Source organism: Zalophus californianus, chromosome 4 (genome assembly GCF_009762305.2).
Source record: "Zalophus californianus isolate mZalCal1 chromosome 4, mZalCal1.pri.v2, whole genome shotgun sequence".
In the NCBI taxonomy this organism is placed as follows: domain Eukaryota; kingdom Metazoa; phylum Chordata; class Mammalia; order Carnivora; family Otariidae; genus Zalophus; species Zalophus californianus.
In genome coordinates this window covers 37046425-37072193 of record NC_045598.1, presented here as the reverse complement: position 1 = coordinate 37072193, position 25769 = coordinate 37046425, and the positions used below count along the sequence as shown (strand labels likewise).

At 39.0% G+C, this 25769-nt stretch overlaps 1 protein-coding gene across 1 annotated transcript in view; it reads right to left on the bottom strand.

Annotated features, from left to right (window-relative positions):
- Positions 1–25769, bottom strand: part of LOC113912514 (cytochrome P450 4X1) — a 70679-nt gene that overhangs the window by 17544 nt on the left and 27366 nt on the right. The window contains exons 2-7 of the mRNA XM_027575740.2: positions 24718–25192; positions 17906–18047; positions 11079–11123; positions 9568–9695; positions 6977–7104; positions 6741–6892 (exon numbers count right to left, since the gene is read on the bottom strand). Of these exons, the coding sequence (XP_027431541.1) occupies positions 6741–6892; positions 6977–7104; positions 9568–9695; positions 11079–11123; positions 17906–18047; positions 24718–24894 (772 nt within the window). The 5' untranslated portion in view covers positions 24895–25192. The remainder of the gene's footprint in view (positions 1–6740; positions 6893–6976; positions 7105–9567; positions 9696–11078; positions 11124–17905; positions 18048–24717; positions 25193–25769) is intronic.

Sequence of the window (25769 nt, the reverse complement as noted above, 5' to 3'; positions counted from 1 at the left end):
AATCTTAAAAGAAACCACAGGAAAAAAGCACTACCTACAGAACAGCAGTGACAAAAATTACATTGGACTTCTCTTCAGAAGCCAGGCAAAGAAGAGAGTGGAGTAAAATATTTAAAGTGTTAAAAGGAAAAACTCACCAACCTTGAATTCTTCCAAATTACCCTTAAAAATGAAAGAGAAATAAAGACTTTCTCAGACAAAAATTGAGGAAATTTGTCACCATTAGACCTGCTTCACAAGACAGTAAAATCTGTTCTTAGAAAGAGGGAAAATGATATAGGTCAGAAGCTCAGATCTGCATAAAGAAAGAAAAACATTAAGGAAGGAATAAATGAAGGTAAAACAAAATCTTTTGTTTCCTTATTTTTAATTGATCTAACAGATAACAATCTGTTCAAAATAATAAAAACAACAATGTATTCAGTTTTATAGCTTATGGAGAAGTAAAATAAGTTTTACAGCAATGTTATAAGGGAACAGGAGAAAAATTGGGAGTTGGGAATACCCTGTTATAGGGTACTTGCAAGTATTATTTGAAAGTGGGCTTGGATTAGTTCTAAACACATACTACAAACTCAAGGACAACCACTAAACAAGGTTAAAAAAGAGTATAATTTATATGCTAAGAGAGGAGAAAAATGGAATCCTATAAAATGCTCAATTAAAACCAGATAAGGCAGGAAAAGAGTGAAAGACCAAAAAGAAAAAAAAAAGGCAACGAATAGTAAGAAGTAACAAATATGGTAGCTATTAATCCAAGTATATCAATAATCATATTAAGCATCAATGGTTTAAATACACCAATTAAAAGATGGACTGTCAGAGGGATTAAAAAAAACCCGAACTAGGGCACCTGGGTGGCTCTGTTGTTAAGCAACTGCCTTTGGCTCAGGTCATGATCCTGGAGTCCCGGGATCGAGTCCCGCATCGGGCTCCCTGCTCGGCGGGGAGTCTGCTTCTCCCTCTGACCCTCTTCCCTCTCGTGCTCTCTTTCTCTCTCTCTCAAATAAATAAAAAAAATCTTTAAAAAAAAATAAAAAATAAAAATAAAAAAAACCCGAACTATATATTGTCTACAAGAAACCCACTTTAAAATATAAAGATACATATAGATTAAGAGTAAAGGAATAGAGAAAGATACACCATGCTAACTAACCAAAGGAAAGCTGGAATAGCTATATTAATTTCAGATAGAACAGATTTCAAAGCAAGGAAAAATATTAGGGAAAATTTTATTAGGGATAAAAAAGGGCATTACATAATTATAAAGGGGTAAATTCTTTTTTAAATTTTAATTGTTATGTTAATCACCATACATTACATCATTAGTTTTTGATGTAGTGTTCCATGATTCATTGTTTGTGTGTAACACCCAGTGCTCCACTCAGAACGTGCCCTCTTTAATACCCATCACCAGGCTAACCCATCCTCCCACCCCTCTCCCCTCTAGAACCCTCAGTTTGTTTTTCAGCGTTAAAGGGGTCAATTCTCCAAGAAGACAACAATCTTTAATGTGAAAGCACCTGGGCACCTGGGTGGCTCAGTCGGTTAAGCATCTACCTTCAGCTCAGGTCGGGATCCCAGGATCCTGGGATCGAGCCCCACATTAGTCCTGCATCAGGCTCCCTGCTCCGAGGGGAGCCTTCTTCTCCCTCTGCCTCTGCCTCTCTCTCTGTGTCTCTCATGAATAAACAAATAAAACCTTTTTTAAAAATGTGAATGCACCTAACAACAGAGTGTCAGAATATAAAAGGCAAAAAATAATAGGACTCCAAGGAGAAATAGATGAATCTACTCTCACAATTGGAGACTTCAACACTCCCCTGTCAGTAATGGACAGATCCAGCAGTCAGAAAACCAGCAAGGACATAGTTGAACTGAACAATGTCATCAGTCAACTGGATCTATTTCACATCTATAGAACACATCATCTAACAACAGCAGAATACACTTCCTTTACAAGCTCACAGAGAACATTCTCCAAGATAGACCACATTTGGGCCATAAAACACACCCTAAATTTTAAAAGAACATAAATCATGTGAAGTATGCTCTCAGACCACAATGGAATAGAAATCCGTAAGAGAAAGGTAGTTGGAAAACTCCAAAATAGTTGGAGAGTAAAACACAGATTTCTAAATAACACATGGGCCAAAGAAATTTCAAGGGAAATTTAAAAAATTTTTGAACTAAATGAAAATTAAAATACAATTAATTAAAATTGTGGGACACAGTGAAGGCAGTACTTAGAGGGAACTTTATAGCATTGAATTAATATATTAGAAAAGAAGAAAGATCTAAAATCAACAATCTAATCTTCTGCCTTAGGAAACTAAAAAGAGAACACATTGAATCCGAAATAAGTAAAAAAAAGGAAATAATAAAAATGATAACAGAAAGCAGTGAAACTGAAAATAGGAAATCAAGGAATAAAATCAATGAACCAAAAGTTGGTTCTTTGAAAAGATCAATAAAATTGATAAATCTCTAGCTAGGTTAACTAAGAAAAAAAGAGAGAAGACACAAATTACTAATATCAGAAATAAAAAGGGGACATCACTACTGATATTATGGGCATTAAAAACATAATAAAGGAATATTATGAACAACTGTATGCCCATAAATTTGATAACCTACATGAAATGGACCAAATTCTTAAAAGACATAATCTACTAAAACACAACAAGAGAAACAGATCATCTAAATAAGCCTATATCTATTAAAGAAATTAAATCAATAATTAATAACCTTCCCAAAACAGGAAGGACCAGGTCTAGATGACTTCACTGGTTTATCCTGTCAAATATTTAAGAAAGAAATCATACCAATTCTTTATAATCTCTTCCAGAGAATAGCAGAGGGAATACTCCCTAATTCATTTTATGAGGCCAGACATTATCTTAATACCAAAACCAGACAAAGACATTACAAGAAAGGAAAACTACAAACCAATATCTCTCATGAAATAGATGCTAAAATCCTCAATGAAATATTAGCAAATAAAATCCAACAATGCATAAAAGGAACTATACACTATGACCAAGTGGGATTTATTCCAGATATGCAAGTCTGGTTCAACATTCAAAAATCAATTAATGCAATCTATTACATCAATAAGTTAAAGAAGAAAAATCATGGGACCACATCAAAAGATGAGTGAAAAAGATCTAACACAATCTAACACCCATGCATGATTTAAAAAACACCTCTCAGAAAACTAGGATTAGAAGGGGATACATATCATAATGTGTTGGTCAAAACCCATACAGTGTACAATATAAATAGTGAACCCTAAAGTAAACTATGGACTTTAGTTAATAATAATGTATCAATATTGCCCCATCAAATATAATAGAGGTACCACACTAATGCATGATGTGAATAATTGGGGAAACTGTGTAAGTGGGGGCGGGGGAGGAGGTAAGAAAGCATATGAGAACTCTCTGTATTTTCTGCTTAATTTTTCTGTAAACCTAAAACTCTCTGAAAAATAGTTTGTTAATTTTTAGATTTATTTTAGGAGAGAGAGAGAATGAGCACGGGGTGGAGGGCAGAAGGAGAGGGAAAGAGAATCTTAAGCAGACTCCATGCTGAGTGGAGAGCCCTAAGCAGGGCTTGATCTCACGACCCTAGATCACCTTTAGATCATGACCTGAGCTAAAACCAAGAGTCGGACACTTAACTGACTGTGCCACCCAGGCATCCCTAGTTCTTATTTAAAAAATAAACAAACAAACAAACAAACAACATACTACAAAATCTCTTTAAATAAATCAATGTGATTCCAATACATGAATAAATAGACCAATGGAATAGAAAATAAAGTCCAGAAATAAGCTCAAATACATATGTCAATTTAGTATATGATAAAGGTGGTTATCTCAAATCACTGGAAAAGATGGAACTTTTCAATTAAATTAAATTAAATTTTTAATTGAAGTGTAATTAACATATAGTATTATATTAGTTTCAAGTGTACCAGTTTGTTCTCTGTATTTAAGAGCCTGGTTTTTTGTTTGTCTCTTTTTTCTTTGTTCATTTGTTTTGTTTCTTAAATCAAAACATCTGAGTGAGATCATAGAGTATTTGTCTTTGTCTGACTAACTTCACTTCCATAATGCCCTCTAGGTATGGATGCATGTTGTTGCAAAGGGCAAGATCTCAATCTTTTTACTGCTGAGTAATATTCCATGATATATATATATCACAGAAAAAATGGAACTTTTTAATATATGGCAATGGGACAACTGGATAACCATTTAGAAAAGTTAGATCAACACTTCGTACCATACATAAGAATAAACTCTAAATGGATCAGAAATCTAAATGCAAAAAGAACAAAATCACACAAGCACTGGAAGAAAAACATGGATGAACGTCTCTAGTTTAGGTCTAAGGCAATGGGTCTCAGCTGCAGATAATTTTTTTTAAGATTTTATTTATTTATTTATTTGAGAGAGAGAATGAGAGAGAGAGAGAGCGCATGAGAGGGGGGAGGGTCAGAGGGAGAAGCAGACTCCCTGCTGAGCAGGGACCCCCCCCCCGCGATGCGGGACTCAATCCCGGGACTCCGGGATCATGACCTGAGCTGAAGGCAGTCGCTTAACCAACTGAGCCACCCAGGCGCCCTGCAGATAATTTTTTAAAAGGTTTTATTTTTATTTTTTACTTTTTGAGAGAGACAGAGAGAGAGCGTGAGAGCAAGCATAAGCAGGGGTGGGGGGGAGTGGAGGGGTAGAGGGAGAGGGAGAGAATCTTAAGCAGGTTCCACACCCAGCACAGAGTCCAATTCGGGGCTCAATCTCACAACCCTGAGATCATGACCTGAGCCAAAATCAGGAGTTGGATGCTTAACCAACTGAGCCACCCAGGCAGCCCAGCTGCCAATAATTTTGATCCCAGGGGACATTCAGCAATGTCTGGAGACATTTTCAGTTGCCACAGCTATCAGAGTCCTACTGGCATCGAGAGGGTAGATGTCAGGGATGCAGCTAAACATCCCACCCCATCCCCCACATCCCAGCACTGGACAGCTCCCCACACAAAAAAGACTTATCAGCCCAAAATGTCATTAGAGCAAGGGCTAAGATCCCTAGAACAGGGAAGGCTAGTGACTACTACTTAAAATCCAGATGCAATAAAAAAAAATATTGATAAATTTGACTACATAAAAATAAAAAATTTGAAAAGGTTTTATTTTGAACAAATTTAAGTTTCCCCTAATACTTTGCATTTTGGTTTTTTATCATAATTATGTGATATAAAGAAATAGTAAAGAATTTTTTCACCAAGTCCTTCATAGATGCCCCCAGACCCACTCTAATGAGCCATACAAATTTAGCATTTTCTGTGTGGGCCATGATGTGGACAAGTTTGGAACTACTGCTATATATAATGCCCATCTGTGTCTTAAATTGTTAACCTAACCTGCTTCTCTGAATGTCCTCCTTATAATATCTACATTCTTGTGTGTCTATGTGTGTGTGACTGTGCATGTGTAGGTGTGTCTTGCAAATTTCCTTGAGGCAAATATATTTGCTAAAGTAACTATATTTTATGTTTACATTTATTCAGTGCGAGGCACTGTCCTAAGTGCTTTATGTATGTTAACATATTTAATCATCACCACAAACCTAGGAGATAGGTTCCTTTTTATCCCCATTTTACAGATGACCCTGAGACAAAGCAGTGAGTAAACTTGCCCAAAGTCACACTGCTACTAAGTGGTGGAGCCAAGAAAGGATTCATTAACTGCTTGATAAATATTCTCTATTATGGTGTTGATGAATAGTAATGTTGAATTGCTTAAAAAACTTAATCTATTGGGGTGTCTGGGTGGCCCAGATGGTTGGGTGACTGCCTTCGGCTGAGGTCATGATCTCCAGGGTCGAGCCCCGTGTCAGGCTCCCGGCTCAGCAGGGCGTCTGTTTCTCCCTCTCCCTCTGACTCTCCCCCTGCTTGTGTTCTCTCTGTCTCTCTCAAATGAATAAATCTTAAAAAAAAAAAAAGCCTTACTCTATTTCAACTTTTATTTTTATGTTTTGCCAAAGCTATTTTTGAATGGAGCTTCTTTTTCTTTTAAGATTTTATTTTTAAGTAATCTCTACATCCAACATGGGGCTCGAACTTACAACCTCGAGATCAAGAGTCTCATGCTCTACTGACTAAACTAGCCAGGCGCCCTGAATGGAGCTTCTTTTATTTTTTTTATTGTAATAAGAACACTTAACCCGAGATCTACACACTTAACACACTTTTACATATCCAATACAGTACTGTTAACTTACAGATCTCTAGAACGTATTCATCTTGTGTAATTGAAACTTTATACCTGCCAAACAACTCCTAATTTTCCCCTTCTTTTGAATGCATGTCCATGCTCACTCTGCTCCTGTATTCATTCCTATGTTGCATGAATGTTTTTAGTTTGTCATTATTCATTCGTTATTACTGCAAACACTGCACTAAAAGGCATATGCCCTGTGTGCTTTGGGATATTAAATGTCCCCTTGTTATATTTGTATTAATAACAATTGTGCATAATGAACATGGTATAGAAAACTTCTGACAGAACTACTACTATGGATCTAGCAAACTCTTCTAAAGCAGCACTGTCCCTATAAAAGCTCCATTAAGAACAAGAATGTTTTCTTTTTTTCACACTGAGGCCCATTCTTCTAGACAGATACAACACAGTTCTGACAGTGCATGGACTTGGGCCACCCAAATGCAAGAAATACCTGTGTACTGTTGTAGAATTTTGACCATCTCTTGTAAGCGTTGGCCCTGAGGGCTGAATTTGAAAATGATGTCATGGTGATGTAAGAAGCTGTGTAAGCGATAAAAGATTTTTCTGGCTTCAAACATTGTTTTAACATAAAGATCATGGGTGCTAGAAGAGAAAACAGGGACAACATGTCAATGAATGACTTGGATGATGGCGAACAAGTGTCTTCCTTGCTTTCCTGTCACTGACCTGCTTATCTGGCAGTTGGTCTCCCGGCTGAAAGCACATTTCAGAAGTATGTCCAGGGTCATCAAGTTGATGTGCTCATCGACCTCCACCACTGTGTCCTGAGAGCTGCAAATCTTCTCCCACTTACCCTGGTACAGGAGGTCAAGATCAATGACATCATCATCATCAAACTGTCTTTATCTGAAAGCTCCTCCCTGACCCTGCCCTTAGGATGTAAGGTAGACAAACCTGACCTAGGAGGAGCCAGAGGTCATGTAGGTAAATTAAGCAAGTGCTTACTTGGCATGAGGAAGGGAAAACTGCACCCAGCTGGGTGAGAAAGGGCAAGGAGCAAACCAGGTCTGGTAAATGGCTGAGTTAAGTATCTCTGGCCTTTCAGTTATTACCATAACTGCATTACAGCAGATCAGAGTCTCAGTAAAACAGACCTATAATTACAAAGGATCTCCCCAGGGCTTCCTCCATCTTCAGTCCCCAAATTGCTAGACACCCCACCCCACCATCACTACTGCCAACCGCCATAGCCACACTTAAAATAAACTTGGAACATTTTAAAAAACATTTTCAATTCAGGGGCGCCTGGGTGGCTCAATCGGTTGAGCATCTGACATATAGTACATCATTAGTTTTTGATGTAGTGATCAACGATTCATTAGTTGCATATAACACCCAGTGCTCATCACCACACGTACCCTCCTTAATACCCATCACCTGGTTACCCCATCCTTCCACTCCTGTCCCTTCTGTAACCCTCAATTTGTTTCCTGGAGTCCAGAGTCTCTCATGGTTTGTCTCCCTCTCTGATTTCTTCCCATTCAGTTTTCCCTCCCTTCCCCTGTGGTCCTCTACACTATTCCTTATGTTCCACATATGAGTGAAACCATATGATATTTGTCTTTCTCTGCTTGACTTATTTCACTTAGCATAATCCCCTCCAGTTCCATCCATGTTGATGCAAATGGTAGGTATTCATCCTTTCTGATGTCTGAGTAATATTCCATTGTATATATGAACCACATCTTCTTTATCCATTTTCATTTCAGAAGTGGGGGACAGGGAGAAGCCATGAAAGAAGCAGGTTTGGGGAGTGACTCCCAGTCAAGTGCTCCCTCTGTCCACTTTACTTTTCCCCCCAAGTGACCTACTCACACTACTTGAGATGTTTTGTGACTGAAACTGCCATAAAGTTCCCTGTTGAAAATGTATTTGTCATAATAAGCAATCTTTGTGTAAAACACAAATAAATCTGAATGGTTAAAATCAGATCAACCTACATTTGTTGAGCACCTATGCCGTAGCTAGGAGCTGTTATGCATTTGGAAATCTTGGGAAAAAAGAGATTTTTTTTAAAAAAGCTTTTACCCAAATGTCAATTGTTAATTCAATTGCTTTCATCTTGAATTATGTAAGTTTTACTGAGTAAATAAAGTAAATTTAGAAGAAACGAGAACAAAGGGGAGGCTCAAGGCTAGAGGTACTTGGGCACAGTTCAGCAGGATAACTCTTATCACAGGATAGGAGTTATGAGTGGGGCCTCAGGCACAGGTGGGATAGGGAAACAAGGAAGACAGAAGTGGTTTTATTGAAACAGAGATAAACCCAGTACCACCACTGGCTAATTTGCAATTGTGCACAAAGCTGCACAGCACCAGAATGGAAGGAGCACACCCCACGCCCCCTAGCCCGCACCACTGGTTCTCTACCAAGAGTGAGACATGGGTCTTTATACCTCAACCAGGGCGACTGAGGTTAAATCGCTTCTGTGAGAACCCAGCCAATCAGCTGGTAACAGTGGTACTTTCTTGGGAAAAAGGATGGGTTTGTAAATGAAGGTGGAGGGAAACTTTGGCTTTGTTTGTGGGGTTTGAAGTGTTTCTGATAAAACTGGTATTAATGAATTACTTATCTGATTTTCAAACAAGTACAAATTTAGAAATTTTAAATATACCATGTACAAGGGGAGTTTTGGAATGGAGTTCATTTATAAATCAGAGACCACCCATAGGAATATTCCTCTGCCAACATCCTCTCGCCCCTTTGAAAGGCCCAAGTCAGCTTCTAATTATCTGCCACTATCCACAAGAAGAAACTCACATCTGCGACTTTAAGGTAGACACTTATCCTTTGATAGGGTCTTTGTGACCATCAGGCAAGTTCATTCTAACTTCCATACCTTTGTTCATGCTGACTAGAATTCCCTCACCTGTATTATCCACATAATCAAGTCCAGCTCATATTTCCTGGCAAATCTGAGTCTCCTCTGAATCTGAAGCCACTATAGCTGGCCCTGGTTCCCTTACTGATCATTTATAGTACTTACCATCTGAATCTCACTACTCGGTACTTGGTTTACTGCCATAGGGTCTCAAAATATATCTAAGTCAGATGACCAAATCTTCATCATTTTTAATCACCCAAAGAACCAAAGCAAAGGTTTACATAGACACCTCCTGCTCAGCTGATAATTGCACATTGGGTAATTTTTAGGAACCATCCCCCTTTGGCTTTCACTACCCACTACACATGTAGAATACATTCCCTGTTGGAAGCATTCTGCAACACACCAGAGCACTTTTTGTCCCTTCACTTACCAGCATTGTGTTCACAGAATGGGCCATCACCTCAACGTATGATTTCAAGATGTTAACATTGAACGCAGGAGTTAGTAGTTCACGGTGCTGGGACCACTTGGGTCCGTCTAGACTCACAAGTCCTTTTCCTTGAGAAATAAAAGGAAGAAAACCTCATGCCATTTTATTAAATGAGATGAGGAAGGAGAGGTGAGGAACACAACATCATGGGGTGACCGTGGCACACAGGTAGTCACAATAGAGTGGAAATCAGAGCAGTGTTCATTTATTAAGTTGGAAGTCAGTTTGATGCTTACATCTGGGATGGATGTATTTAATATTGTGAGGAAGACCCAAAGTTTTGCAGCCTGATGAGTGTGCCGATCCTGAAGTCACCAGCTACTACCTGTGTAGTAACTGAGTAAGTCACTTAATCCTCCTGAGGCTTGGTTTTCTCAATGATAAAATGTGATAATAAGCATCTACTTCACTGTGTTGCTGTGCAGATTAAATGAAGGTGTATACACGAGGCACCTGGACCAGCCTCTAGCCTGTGGTAGAAACATAACAAATATTCGTCTCCTCTTGACTCTAAACCAATCCATAAACTACACTGTGAGCACAAAATTTACAAGGAACTAGACCTGAGTATTCACTCTGTCCCCAGACGTCTACTCCTTGAGCCTTAGCCTGTGCTTTACACCTATAAATGATACGAAATGGAAACACTCATCAAGGTCAATGCTTTACAACCTTCTGTTGCAAGAAAGATCATTAAAGATTTGGTTTTAAAATGACCTTAAAGTTTATTAATATGTGATTTCCATCATTCATTGAGAGCTTACAACATGTTAGGCTTGTGATGCATGGTCCGGTGCTGGTCCAATGCCAGCCATTACACTAAGCGTAGAAAATATGTGCTTCACTTAATCCTCACAATGGCCCAGAGACGTAACACTCATTAGATGTTTTCCCCAAAATCACATTCAACTAGTCAGTGGGAGGCAGTATTCAAATCCAAGTAGCTCTGAACCCCAAACCTACAGTTTCTTTCATTTATTTCCTTCTTTGTCTAATATAAATACCAATTACATGACTAAAAGTCTTAATTTATCTGCTCATGGAATACTGTCAAACTATATTTCAGGGCAAAACTGCACTGGTTTGTAAATGGAAATAAAGGAACTCCAAAAAGAAAGGGGAAGAACCAAGAAAACAAGAGAGAAGAAAGGATAAAATAAAGGATATAGATGTGAGGCTGCAGTTTTAAAGACAGAGATGGGACTGATTCACACACATGTGCCTTGAGAATGAGACTTTGGGGAGAGAAATGGACAAAGAGGGTTCCTAGGAAGTTGTGCTGTGTTGACTTAGCACTCCTTCTTGATCTTCCCCCTAGATAACTTGCAATATAGATCTACCATCTTCTTAATGTTTTTGAGCATTCTGATTTGTTTCTTTGGAATACTCTACAATAGCAAGGGGACCTCAAGTAAGAGAGTGAGTCACTCCGCTCTCTTGCACATACATACCAGGACATGGAATCAAGAACTTGTACAGGTACTTGGACTTGGGATCTGCAGAGTCAAGCAGAGGAAACAAACGACAGCATTAGAGGGAAATTACCAAAGTTGGAGAAGGTTCTCTTCATTTGCCTTCACTAAGCATAAATAGCAAAAAGGAGCCCAGGGCTCACCCCTCACACCCTTGGCAGGCCTAGGAAAACCACAAGTCTTGGTTGAGGAGCCAGAGAACAACAAACCTAGGAGGCAGATAGAACACAAACCCAGATTCTTCCCTTGCTTACACTTTCTCCAGCAGAAACAGATTGCCTGAGAGTTGCCAAATTTCCAAAACAGGATTTGGGACAATATGTTATATCCTTCTTGGAAAGTAGATTAGTAAGTATAGCAGGAGCTGGCAAACCACAGAGAAAGGGGGACAAATGCCTCTTGGGATTCTTGTAAACTCTAACATGGAGGTATTTTATAGCTCTTGTCCTTTAAGAGGTGAGCAAGAAATAAATCAGGGCTGGGGGCATGGGAAACATGGAGACTTTCAGGGAAAGTCTGTTTTTCTTTATTAGGTTTTACTAAAAGTAATGGAGACAGTGGACAGGGAAGAAAGATTAGAATATAAGATTTTAGTTAAAACAAAGATGATGGAGCAAACACCAGATATTTTAATTTTGTGCTATGAGATGATACACCACAGATGCCTTGAAAAAGGCTTGGATGGGGGAGTTAGATGACTTGTACCCCAAAAGGAAACACAGTTGAGAAATATGCAGAAAACAAAAAACAAAACTGGGACCACAATCAAGAGGTTATACTGGTAAATTAATGATCTAGCATTCAGGTTTACGTACTGAACCAGCAGAGGCAGAGCTACTTCTGAATTCCCCTGAAGACTTATGCTCAAGCAGGGGTTGAGGGGGTGGGGAGTATTGCTGACCCTGAATTCACAAAACCAAGAGGCAAAGGAAGCCCTTGGTGATCCGGTGATGCCAGCTGGGCTTTAAGATATACCCCCAAGGGCCCATGGGCATCTGAGCTGGACAAGGCACTGGGGGGGATGTGATAATCCCTTTCAGGGTTGGTCAGAAACCTCTCCCCACTTTCTCCAGGTCTTTCTTTTTTAATTCCAGGATAGTGAACACAGTGTTATATTAGTTTCAGGTGTACAATGTAGTGATTAAACAATTCCATACATCACCCAGTGCTCATCACAACATGTGCACTCCTTAATCCCCATCACCTATTTCACCCATCACCCCCTCTGGTAACCATCATTGTGTCTCTAGGTCCATTAAAGGCCCGATTTTTTTTTATTATGTTATGTTAATCACCATACATTACATCATTAGTTTTTGATGTAGTGTTCCATGATTCATTGTTTGTGTATAACACCCAGTGCACCATTCAGTACGTGCCCTCTTTAATACCCATCACCAGGCTAACCCATCCCCCCACTCCCACCCCTCTAGAACCCTCAGTTTGTTTCTCAGAGTCCATAGTCTCTCATGGTTCGTCTCCCCCTCCAAATTCTCCCCCTTCATTTTTCCCTTCCTACTATCTTCTTTTTTTTTTAAAACATATAATGTATTATTTGTTTCAGAGGTACAGGTCTGTAATTCAACAGTCATACACAATTCACAGCACTCACCATAGCACATACCCTCCACAATGTCTGTCACCCAGCCACCCCATTCCTCCCACCCCCCCACCACTCCAGCAACCCTCAGTTTGTTTCTTGAGATTAAGAATTCCTCATATCAGTGAGATCATATGATACATGTCTTTCTCTGATTGACTTATTTTGCTCAGCATAATACCTTCCAGTTCCATCCACGTCATTGCAAATGGTAAGATTTCATTCCTTTTGATGGCTGCATAATATTCCATTGTGTGTGTGTGTGTGTGTGTGTGTGTGTGTGTGTGTGTGTGTATCACATCTTCCTTATCCATTCATCTGTTGATGGACATCTTGGCTCTTTCCATAGTTTGGCTATTGTGGACATTGCTGCTATAAACATTGGGGTGCATGTACCCCTTTGGATGACTACATTTGTATCTTTGGGGTAAATACCCAGTAGTGCAATTGCTGGGTCATATGGTAGCTCTATTTTCAACTTTTTGAGGAACCTCCATACTGTTTTGCAGAGTGGCTGCACCAGCTTGCAATCCCACCAAGAGTATAGGAGTGTTCCCCTTTCTCCGCATCCCTGCCAACATCTGTCATTTCCTGACTTGTTAATTTTAGCCATTCTGACTGGTGTGAGGTGGTATCTCATTGAGGTTTTGATTTGTATTTCCCTGATGCTGAGCGATGTTGAGCGCTTTTTCATGTGTCTGTTGGCCATCTGGATGTTTTCTTTGGAAAAATGTCTGCTCATGTCTTCTGCCCATTTCTTGATTAGATCATTTGTTCTTTGGGTGTTGAGTTTGATAAGTTCTTTATAGATTTTGGATACTAGCCCTTTATCTGATATGTCATTTGCAAATATCTTCTCCCATTCTGTCGGTCGTCTTTTGGTTTTGTTGACTGTTTCTTTTGCTGTGCAAAAGCTTTTTATCTTGATGAAGTCCCAATAGTTCATTTTTGCCCTTGCTTCCCTTGCCTCTGGTGATGTTTCTAGGAAGAAGCTGCTGTGGCTGAGGTGGAAGAGGTTGCTGCCTGTGTTCTCCTTTAGGATTTTGATGGACTCCTGTCTCACATTTAGGTCTTTCAACCATTTTGAGTCTATTTTTGTGTGTGGTATAAGGAAATAGCCCAATTTCATTCTTCTGCATGTGGCTGTCCAATTTCCCAACACCATTTGTTGAAGAGACTGTCTTTTTTCCATTGGATATTCTTTCCCACTTTGTTGAAGATTAGTTGACCATAGAGTTGAGGGTCCATTTCTGGGCTCTCTATTCTGTTCCATTGATCTATGTGTCTGTTTTTGTGCCAGTACCATACTGTCTTGATGATTACAGCTTTGTAATAGAGCTTGAAGTCTGGAATTGTGATGTCACCAGCTTTGCTTTTCTTTTTCAACATTCCTCTGGCTATTCAGGGTCTTTTCTGGTTCCATACAAATTTTAGGATTATTTGTTCCATTTCTTTAAAAAAAGTTGATGGTATTTTGATAGGGATTGCATTAAATGTGTAGATTGCTCTAGGTAGCATTGACATCTTCACAATATTTGTTCTTCCAATCCATGAACATGGAACGTTTTTCCATTTCTTTGTGTCTTCCTCAATTCCTTTCATGAGTATTTTATAGTTTTCTGAGTACAGATTCTTTGCCTCTTTGGTTAGATTTATTCCTAGGTATCTTATGGTTTTGGGTGCAATTGTAAATGGGATCGACTCCTTAATTTCTCTTTCTTCTGTCTTGTTGTTGGTATATAGGAATGCCACTGATTTCTGTGCATTGATTTTATATCCTGCCACTTTACTGAATTCCTGTATGAGTTCTAGCAGTTTTGGGGTGGAGTCTTTTGGGTTTTCCACATAAAGTATCATATCATCTGCAAAGAGTGAGAGTTTGACTTCTTCTTTGCATGCCTTTTATTTCTTTTTGTTATCTGATTGCTGTGGCTAGGACTTCTAGTATTATGTTGAATAGCAGTGGTGATAATGGACATCCCTGCCGTGTTCCTGACCTTAGGGAGGAAGCTCTTAGTTTTTCCCCATTGAGAATGATTATCACTGTGGGTTTTTCATAGATGGCTTTTCTGATATTGAGGTAGGTATCCTCTATCCCTATACTCTGAAGAGTTTTGATCAAGAAAGGATGCTGTACTTTGTCAAATGATTTTTCTGCATCTGTTGAGAGGATCATATGGTTCTTGTTCTTTCTTTTATTAATGTATTGTATCACATTGATTGATTTGCGGATGTTGAACCAATCTTGCAGCTCAGGGATAAATCCCACTTGGTCGTGGTGAATAATCCTTTTAATGTACTGTTGGATCCTATTGGCTAGTATTTTGGTGAGAATTTTTGCATCCATGTTCATCAAGGATATTGGTCTGTAATTCTCCTTTTTGATGGGGTCTTTGTCTGGTTTCGGGATCAAGGTAATGGTGGCCTCATTAAACGAGTTTGGAAGTTTCCCTCCATTTCTATTTTTTGGAACAGTTTCAGAAGAATAGGTATTAATTCTTCTTTAAATGTTTGGTAGAATTCCCCTGGGAAGCCATCTGGCCCTGGGCTTTCATTTGTTGGGAGATTTTTTTTTTTTTAAGGATTTTATTTATTTATTTGAGAGGGAGAGAATGAGAGATAGAGAGCACGAGAGGGAAGAGGGTCAGAGGGAGAAGCAGACTCCCTGCTGAGCAGGGAGCCTGATGTGGGACTCGATCCCGGGACTCCAGGATCATGACCTGAGCTGAAGGCAGTCGCTTAACCAACTGAGCCTCCCAGGCGCCCCTTGTTGGGAGATTTTTGATTACTGCTTCAATTTCCTTAGTGGTTATGGGTCTGTTCAGGTTTTCTATTTCTTCCTGGTTCAGTTTTGGTAGTTGATACATCTCTAGGAATGCATCCATTTCTTCCAGGTTATCTCATTTGCTGGCATATAGTTGCTCATAATATGTTCTTATAATTGTTTTTATTTCTTTGGTGTTGGGTGTGATCTCTCCTCTTTCATTCATGATTTTATTTATTTGGGTCATTTATCTTTTCTTTTTCCCCGATCAGTCTGGCCAGGGGTTTATCAATCTTATTAATTCTTTCAACCAGCTCCTAGTTTCATTGATCTGTTCTACTGTTCTTTTGGTTTCTATTTCATTGATTTCTGCTCTGATCTTTATTATTTCTCTTCTCCTGCTGGGTTTAGGCTTTATTTGCTGTTCTTTCTCCAGCTCCTTTAGGTGTAGGGTTAGGTTGTGTATTTGAGACCTTTCTTGTTTCTTGAGAAAGGCTTGTATTGCTATATACTTTCCTCTCAGGACTGCCTTTGCTGCATCCCAAAGATTTTGAACAGTTGTGTTTTCATTTTCATTTGTTTCCATGAATTTTTTAAATTCTTCTTTAATTTCCTGGTTGACCCATTCATTCTTTAGTATGATGCTCTTTAGCCTCCATGTATTTGAGTTCTTTCCGATTTTCCTCTTGTGATTGAGTTCTAGTTTCAAAGCACTGTGGTCTGAAAATATGCAGGGAATGATCCCAATCTTTTGGTACCAGTTGAGACCTGATTTGTGACCTAGGATGTGATCTATTCTGGAGAATGTTCCATGGGCACTAGAGAAGAATGTACATTCTGTTGCTTTGGGATGGAATGTTCTGAATATATCTGTTAAGTCCATTTGGTCCAGTGTGTCATTTAAAGTCTATTTCCTTGTTGATCCTTTGCTTAGATGACCTGTCCATTTCAGTGAGGGGAGGGGCGGTTAAAGTCCCCTACTATTATTGTATTGTTGTCAATGTGTTTCTTTGCTTTTGTTATTAATTGGCTTATATAATTGGCTGCTCCCATGTTAGGGGCATAGATATTTACAACTGTTAGATCTTCTTGTTGGGTAGACCCTTTAAATATGATATAGTGTCCTTCCTCATCTCTTATTATAGTCTTTGGTTTAAAATCTAATTTGTCTGAGGGGTGGCTGGGTGGCTCAGATGGTTAAGCATCTGCCTTTGGCTCAGGTCATGATCCCAGGGTCCTGGGATTGAGCTCCGCATTGGACTCCTTGCTCAGTGGGAAGCCTGCTTCTCCCTCTCCTTCTACTGCTCCCCCTGCTTGTGGTCTCTCGCTCTCTCTGTCAAATAAATGAATAAATAATCTAAAATCTAATTTGTCTGATATAAGGATTGCCACCCCAGCTTTCTTTTGGTGTCCATTAGCATGGTAAATGGTTTTCCACCCCCTCACTTTCAATCTGGAGGTATCTTTGGGTCAAAAAGAGTCTCTTGCAGACAGCATATCAATGGGTCTTGTTTTTTTATCCAGTCTGATACCCTGTGTCTTTTGATTGGGGCATTGAACCCATTTACACTCAGGGTAACTATTGAAAGATATGAATTTAGTGCCATTGTATTGCCTGCAAGGTTACGGTTACTGTATATTGTCTCTGTTCCTTTCTGGTCTATGTTACTTTTAGGTTCTCTCTTTGCTTAGAGGACCCCTTTCAATATTTCTTGTAGGGCTGGTTTCGTGTTTGCAAATTCCTTTAGTTTTTGTTTGTCCTGGAAACTTTTTATCTCTCCTTCTACTTTCAATGACAGCTTAGCTGGATATAGTATTTTTGGCTGCATGTTTTTCTCATTCAGTGCTCTGAATATATCATGTCACTCCTTTCTGGCCTGCCAGGTCTCTGTGGATAAGTCTGTTGCCAATCTAATGTCTCTACCATTGTAGGTTACAGATCTCTTGTCCTGAGCTGCTTTCAGGGTTTTCTCTTTGTCTCTGAGACCTGTAAGTTTTACTATCTTATGTTGGGGTGTTGACCTATTTTTATTGATTTTGAGAGGGGTTCTCTGTGCCTCCTGGATTTTGATGCCTGTTTCCTTCCCTAAATTAGTGAAGTTCTCTGCTATAATTTGCTCCAATATACCTTCTGCCCCCTCTCTCTTTCTTCTTCTTCTGGGATCCCAATTATTCTAATATTGTTTCATCTTATGGTATCACTTATCTCTTGAATTCTGCCCTCGTGACCCAGTAGTTGTTTATCTCTCTTTTTCTCAGCTTCTTTATTTTCCATCATTTGGTCTTCTATATCACTAATTCTCTCTTCTGCCTCATTTAGCCTAGCAGTTAGAGTAAAGGCCCAATTTTAATCTTTGTTTCAGGATTTCTTTAGAATATTGCCTGAGTTTTGCATATTTCTCCTAGGAGGATTAGTTTCCTGAGATTCATCCTTTTTCTTACCTGTTCTGCCCAGAAATATCTTTGCGTAGTCTGGGTCATAGATATAGAAAAGTGCCTGAAAAGGCCCAACCCAGCAAGGAAAGGCGCAAGGGTATTTTTCGACAAGCTCCTCAAATTTCTCCATTTTACCCTCCTGAAGTAACTGCAGTGAAAAAAAGAGTGAAGGAAGTTAGAGGAGCCAAGCAGTCTGGACTCATCCTCTCTTACAGAGGCAAGCTGAATGTAGGGCCTGGATAAAGTCCCACAAACATGCTTTACTGGGCATTTCCAAGCTTGGAGTATAATTTTTTAAACATTTATTTGTTTATTTATTTGAGAGACAGAGAGAATTGAGGGGAGAGGCAGAGGGAGAAGGAGAAGGACAGAATCTCAAGCAGACACTCCGTTCAGTGTGGAGCCCAACGTGGAGCTCATTCGTACAACCCTGAGATCATGATCTGAGCTGAAACCAAGAGTCAAACACTTAACTGACTTTTAGTAATTCCTGTCTGGGCAAAAGGAGAGAAAGCCACTGTGACTCCCATAATACATGAATTTATATTTCTTCATCCACAGCAGTATCTTAATATATTTGAAAATATGTCTTATACATATTTAGGAAACATTGTTTAGAAATATTCAAAAAATGCTTAGTCCCCAGACAAATAGTAATAGCTAACACTTACAAAGCACTACTATGAACTCTGTATTGCCAAGATCATGTTTTCCATGATTTATATTGTTTAATCTTTATACCAGGAACCCTACAAAGCAGATATGATTAGAACCTACATTTTACAGATGAGAAAACTGAACCTTAGGGAGGTTAAGGAAAATAGTTCCAGCTGTTCCTTGTGATTATCTAAGTGATGAATTGTCAAAAGAAACATAAAGGGTAAAAAAAAAAAAAGGTAAATAAGTAGATTTGGTAATATTAGTTAGCTTGACATATTATCTATCTCTCATCTGTAAAACTCTGACAGAGGCCTCTCTAAAACACAAAAAAATAATTTACTGACAGTCAAGAGGGATATGGACTTTAAAACACTATGAATGCAATAAACAATCTGAATGAAAATAAAACCATGTGTTTATAACAGTATCAGAAAGAATAAAACATTCAGAAACAAATTTAAAAAGATAAATGTAAAACTTATACTCTGAAAACTACAAAATATTGTTGAAATAAATTTAAAAAGACTTAAGTAAATGTAAAGATGTCCCATGTTCGTGGATCAGAAGATTTAATATTGTTAACATGACAATATTTTCCAAATTGATCTACAGATTCAATGTAATCCCCATCAGAATCACACCTGGCTTCTTTGTAGACATTGACAAGCTGATCCTAAAACTTATATGGAAACCAGAGGTATCCAGAATTACCTAAATAATCTTGAAAAAGAACAAAAATATGGGCGCCTGGGTGGCTCAGTTGGTTAAGCATCTGCCTTCGGCTCAGGTTCTGATCCCAGAATCCTGGGATAGTGTCCTGCATCAGGCTCCCAGCTCAGCAGGAAGTCTGTCTCTCTCTCTCTCCTTCTGCCCCGCCCTCCTACTCGTGCTTTCTCTCTTGCTCGCTTGCTCTCTCTCAAATTAATAAATAAAATCTTTTTTAAAAAAAGAACAAAAGAGGAAGACTCATGCTTCCTGATTTCAAAACTTACTACAAAGCAAAAGTAATTAAGACAGTGTGGTATTGGCATAAGTATAGACATATAGATCAATAGAATAGAATTGAGAATCTAGAAATAAACTTCATGTTTACAGTCAACTGATAGCAGTGTCTTTTGTTCCAATGAGGTAGCTCTTGGGGGCCCTTGGATGGGGCTGGTCACAGAAAGACCAACCCACAATTAGAAGCTTGGAATTTTCAGCCCCACTTCCCATTCTCCAGAGAGGGTGATGGGCCAGAAATGGAGTTAATGTTCAATCATGCCTACATGATGAAGCTTCTGTAAGAATTCCAGAAGTACAGAGTTTGGAGACCTTCTAGTTTGGAGAACGTGTGGAGGTGCTGGTAGAGTGATGCATCAGGAGAGGGCATGGAATCTCTATGCCCCTTCCCACATACCTTGCCCTATGCATCACTTCCAACTGCATGTTCATCTGTATCTTTTATCATATCCATTTATAATAAACTGGTAAACAGGGGCACCTGGGTGGCTCAGTCGGTTAAATGGCTGCCTTCGGCTCAGGTCATGATCCCAGTGTTCTGGGATCGAGTCCTACATTGGGCTCCCTGCTCAGTGGGAAACTTGTTTCTCCCTCTCCCACTCCCCCTACTTGTGTTCCTTCTCTCACTGTCTCGTTCTCTGTCAAATAAATAAATAAAATCTTAAAAAAAACAAACTGGTAAACAGTAAATTAACTGTTTTCCTGAGTTCCATGAGCTGTTCCAGCATATTAACCAAACCTGAAGAGGAAGTCACAGGAATCTCCAACTTACAGGTGATTGGTCAGAAGCACAGTAAAAACCTGGACTTGCTATTGGCATCTGAAGTGGGGAGGAGTAGTCTTCTGGGCTGAGTTCTTAATCTGTGAGATCTTATGCTATCTCTGGGTAGACAATGTCAGAATTGCATTAAATTGTAGGACACTCAGCTGGTATCACAGGTTTGCTTGGTTGCACACCCAACATCTGGTGTCAGAAGTGTTGTGAGAGTAAAGGGGAAACAGGAGAACTGGGTTTTTTCCTACTCAGGTTCCAAAACAATTCAATGGAGGGAAAAAACAGTCTTTTCAACAAATGGTGCTGGGATAACTGGATAGCCACAAAAAATAGAATAAAGTTGGGCCCCTACCTTACACAATATGCAAAAATTAACTTAATGGATCAAGATCTAAATGATAAAGCTAAAACTATAAAACTCTTAGAAGAAAACATAAGGAATTAACCTAGATTTGGCAGTCAGTTGCATTTCTACACTAAAATATAGAAAATCTACATTTTCTACACAAAAACCAGTTGCATTTTTAATAATAAACAATCTGAAAAGAAAATAATGAAAACAAGTCCATTTGCAATAGCATCAAAAAGAATAAAATATTTAGGAGGTGAAACCAAGTATGGGAAAACCAAGTATTCCCAACCAACAAGGTGAAAGACTTGTACAGTGAGAACTACACATTTCTGAAGAAATTTAAAAAGACATAAATAAATGGAAACACATTCCATGTTCATGGATTGGAAGATTTATTATTGTTAGGATGTCAATACTACCCAAAGCAATCTACAATTCAGTGTAATCCCTACCAAAATCCCAATGATGTTTTCTGTAGAAACAGGAAAATCCATCTTAAAATTTATGTGGAATATCAAGTGACCTTGAATAGCCAAAACAGTCTTTAATAAGAAGAACAAAGCTGAAGGACTCACATTTCCTGATTTCAAAACTTACTACAGAGCTACAGTAATCAAAACAGTGTGGTTCTGCCACAGAGAGACATATAGGTGAATGGAATAAAATAGAAAGTCTAGAAACAAACCCCCAAATATATGGTCAAATGATGTTTTAAAGACAGAGATGGGACTGATTCACACACGTGTGCCTTGAGAATGAGACTTTGGGGAGAGAAATAGACAAAGAGGGTTCCTAGGAAGTTGTGCTGTGTTGACTTAGCACTCCCTCTTGATCTTCCCCCTAGATAACTTGCAGTATAGATCTACCATCTTCTTAATGTTTTTGAGCATTCTGATTTGTTTCTTTGGAATACTCTACAATAGCAAGGGGACCTCAAGTGAGAGAGTGAGTCACTCCGCTCTCTCAAATGATGTTTGACAAAGGTGCTAGGACCATTTAATGGGAAAAGGACAGTCTTTTCAACAAATGTTGCTGGGAAAACTGGATATCCACATGCCACGGAATAAAGTTGGGCCCTTCTTTACCTAACACCATAGACAAAAATTAACTGAAAATGGTTCAAAGACCTAAATGTAAGATCTAAAACTGTAAAACTCTTAGAAGAAAACACAGGAAAATTCTTCACAACGTTGGACCTGGCAATGATTTCTAGCATATGAGACCAAATGCACAGGAAAAAAGAAAAAATATACAAATTGGACTTTATAAAAATTAAAAATTTTTGTGCATGAAAAGACAGTATAACAGAGTAAAAAGTAAAAAATACAGAATGGGAGAAATATTTGCAACTAGTATATCTGATAAGTGCTTAATATCCAAAATAAATAGAGATCTCCTAAAACTCAACAACAAATTCAAACAATCTGATCCAAATATGGGTAAAGGACTTAACTAGACATTTCTCCAAAGAAGACATACAAATGACATTGAGCACAAGAAAAGATGCTTAACATCACTAATCATTAGGGAATACAAATCAAAAGTATAAGATAGTACTTCACACCCATTAGGATGACTACTGTCAGGAAAAAAAAACAAACCAGAAAATAGCAAGTGTTGGTAAGAATGTGGAGAAATTGGAACCCCTGTGCACTTCTGGTGGAAGTGTAAAATGGTACTGCCACTGTGGAAAACAGTGTGGTTGTTCTTCAGAAGATTAAAAAAGGAATTACCATATGATCCAGCAATGCCGTTTCTGAGTACATATCCAAAAGAATTGTATGTAAGGTGTCAAAGAGATTTTTGTACACCTATGTTCACAATAGCCAAAATACAGAAACAACCCATGTATCCCCTGATGCATCTATGAATAGATAAACAAAATGAGGTATATAAGCACAGTGAAATATTATTCAGTTTTTAAGAGAAAGGAAATTCTGACCTATGCTACAATATGGATGAACCCTGAAGACATTACATTAAGGGAAATAAGCTTGTCACAAAAAATAAATAATACACGATTCCACTTAAATGAGATAGTAGTAGTCAAAATTATATAGACCGAAAATAGAATGGTGTTTGCTGGGAGGGTAGGAAGAGAGAGAGAAATGGGGAACTATTGTTTAATGGGTACAGAATTTCAGTTTTACAAGATGAAAAGAGTTATGGAGTTGGATGGAGTCGATGGCTGCACAACATTATGAATGTATTTAATATCACTGAACTGTACACTTCTAAAAATGGTTAAGATGGTAAACTTTAAGTTATGGGCATTTTACTATAGAAAAGATGTTGGAAAAAAAAATCAGAAAGGTATTAGCATTTTCAACAGTCATCCTGAAAACTAGAAGACAATGTAATGATGCCTTCAAAATTCTGAGAGAAAATTATTTCTAAAGTATAATCCTATACCCAGCCAAACTATCAATCAAGTTATGAATTTAAGAGACATTTTCAGCCATTCAAGAACTCAGAAAATTCACCTGACATTCCTTCACTCAATCTCAAGAAGCTACTCATAAAAATGATGAAATAAATCAGGAAAAAGAGAAGACATAGTATCCAGGAAACGGAAGATATGACACAGGATAGCACATTATCTGTGCACCAAGCCTAGAGAGCCACCAGTCCAGATTAGAACGGGAGGAGAGGTCTTTGGGAGAAATGCTTCCAGAAAAGCATATAGGCTGACAGGTTTTTTTATATGTTTCAATATTTGGAAATACTGTTGAGATGTGTTTGATAGATCTATTAAAAGCATTTGGGAAAAAATAGTGATAGATTTTGAAAAACTAAGCATATGAGAAAAGGAGGAAGGTAATACCATGGGAGAAAAAAAGTTCTGTAAGAAAAGGAACAAAATCAACCATTAGATCAGTGGTAAGTAAATATTTACATAATCAAAATAATATAAATACTAATTATTCTATTTAACAAAAAATACAATGTAACTATATTGGAACAGTAAAAGATGGCGTATAAGTGATTACTCATCATAAGGTAGTTAATGAATGGATATCTAAAATTATTAAATTAAGAAATGCAACATAGTAATATTATTTTACCAGTAAGGATTGAAACAAACAGGTAAAACAGTTGAGAGTGGTTGGTTTTGGGCAGAAGTACTAGGAGTGGGGGAGCCAAAGGATCATGCAATAGTTCTGCTGGGGACATCCTCCCCATGCCAGCCATCCTTTAAAATTCTGCCCAGACTTCTATAGACTTTCCTTCCTTCCCTGGGTAGAGACACCTATTTCCGTCCAAGATCCCCTTGTCCCTAGGCCTCTATCAAAGCACTCATTACCCTGTATTTGCATTTTCTTTTTGTGGTCTAAGTATGCATCTGATTTGGGCTTCTGAGGGCTGGTATTGGTCTGCTCTTTGTAATCCCAGCACCCATCACACAATTCCACTCAAAGCTGGTTGAATTAATAAAACAAGGAATCAGGGGTGAGACTGGATTTGGAGCGCAGGAAGACCAAAAGGTAAAGGTCTCCCTCTTACAAATTTCAATTTGCCATAACTTTTTGAGTGATTGGCGGGGGGCTGCTCTCTACTTCACAAGAACCTTGGATAAAGTTCATTTTCTCTGGTTGTAATTCACTAAGGGTGGCAACTAACTGTGTTCAATTTTGCATATTTTCTGCAGTTAATAAGCATATTTAGAATAACAACTATTTTTTAGCGACCTATGTGGAAAGCTTTTTAAGGTAGAGTACATAAATGCAACTAGAAATGAAGCAACTAGAGACCTTCCTGAGTTACAGGACGCTCTTTTTCTGTACTCAGTCTCTACATAGGTCTTCCCAGCCCCCAAGCTTCCACTCCAGGGGCTCCAGTCTTGTTTCCCTTTCTCTGCAGCACAGCGAGGGAGCAAGCCCAGAGTAATGGAAAGATGCCGAGAGCCACAGGCGGAGCCAGAGAGATCTGTGCAGGATGCAGCGATGAAAGGAAAGGGAGGAAGCAGCCCACCTCTACGCCCGCCTGGTATCCTCGGCAGCATCCTTCTCCGTCCCTCCTTTCCCTTACCTTCTGGTGCCCGTAGAACCAGTGGGTGGGGGGCGCGGGGAAAGGGCACAGGTCTCGCAGCAGCCGCAGCCTCCGCAAGTAGAGCTTGATGGCCTGAAGCAACCCCAGGGCCAGGCAGAACACGAAGGCCAGGTACAAGGGCCGCGCCCAGCGCATCTCGAGCCAGGAGGACTCCATCGCTGTGCGCCCGGTGGGTCGCAGGCGGTGTCCCCGGCCCGGGAGTAGGTGGGCTTTCTCCGCGCAGGGACGCTCCTGGAGAGGATCGCCCAGCCCACCGCGACTCTGTGCCCTCGGACAAGCTCCCTTCTTCCCTGGGGAGGAGGAAGAGCGCTGGGAGGGACAGCTCCAGCTTGGCCAGAGGAGGCAGGCTCGAGTTCTCGGATTTCTTTCTTTCTTTTTTTTTCCTTACCAAATTACTGATCAATTTAATGCAATTCCAATATTCAAAAGCATTTTTCATGAAACCTGCCTGACTCTGAAATATACAAAGAAAAATGCACAAGAATATTTAAGACAGTCTTGAAAAATAACATAAAGATTGCTATTTGCCTTCTCGGCAAAATACATTGTAGCATAATAGGACCAATGTGATATTGCCCAGGAATAGATAAACAAAGCAATGAAACATGATAATAATGATAAGAATAATATTAGTAATAATAAGCATTTACTGTTATGATATGCTTAAAACATGTCAAGCACTGTTCTTAGCATTTTACATTTATCAATTTTTTTTATTGTTATGTTAGTCATCGTACAGTACCTTACCAGTTTTTGATGTAGTGTTCCATGATTCAATGTTTGTGTATAACACCCAGGGCTCCATGCAATACGTGCCCTCCCTAATACCCATCACCGGGCTAACCCATCCCCCCACGCCCCTCCCCTCTAAAACCCGCTGTTTGTTTCTCAGAGTCCATAGTCTCTCATGGTTCATCTCCCCCTCCGATTTCCCTCCCTTCATTTTCCTTCCTTCTCCTAATGTCCTCTGTGCTATTCCTTATGTTTCACAAATAAGTGAAACCATATGTTAATTAACTTTCTCTGCTTGA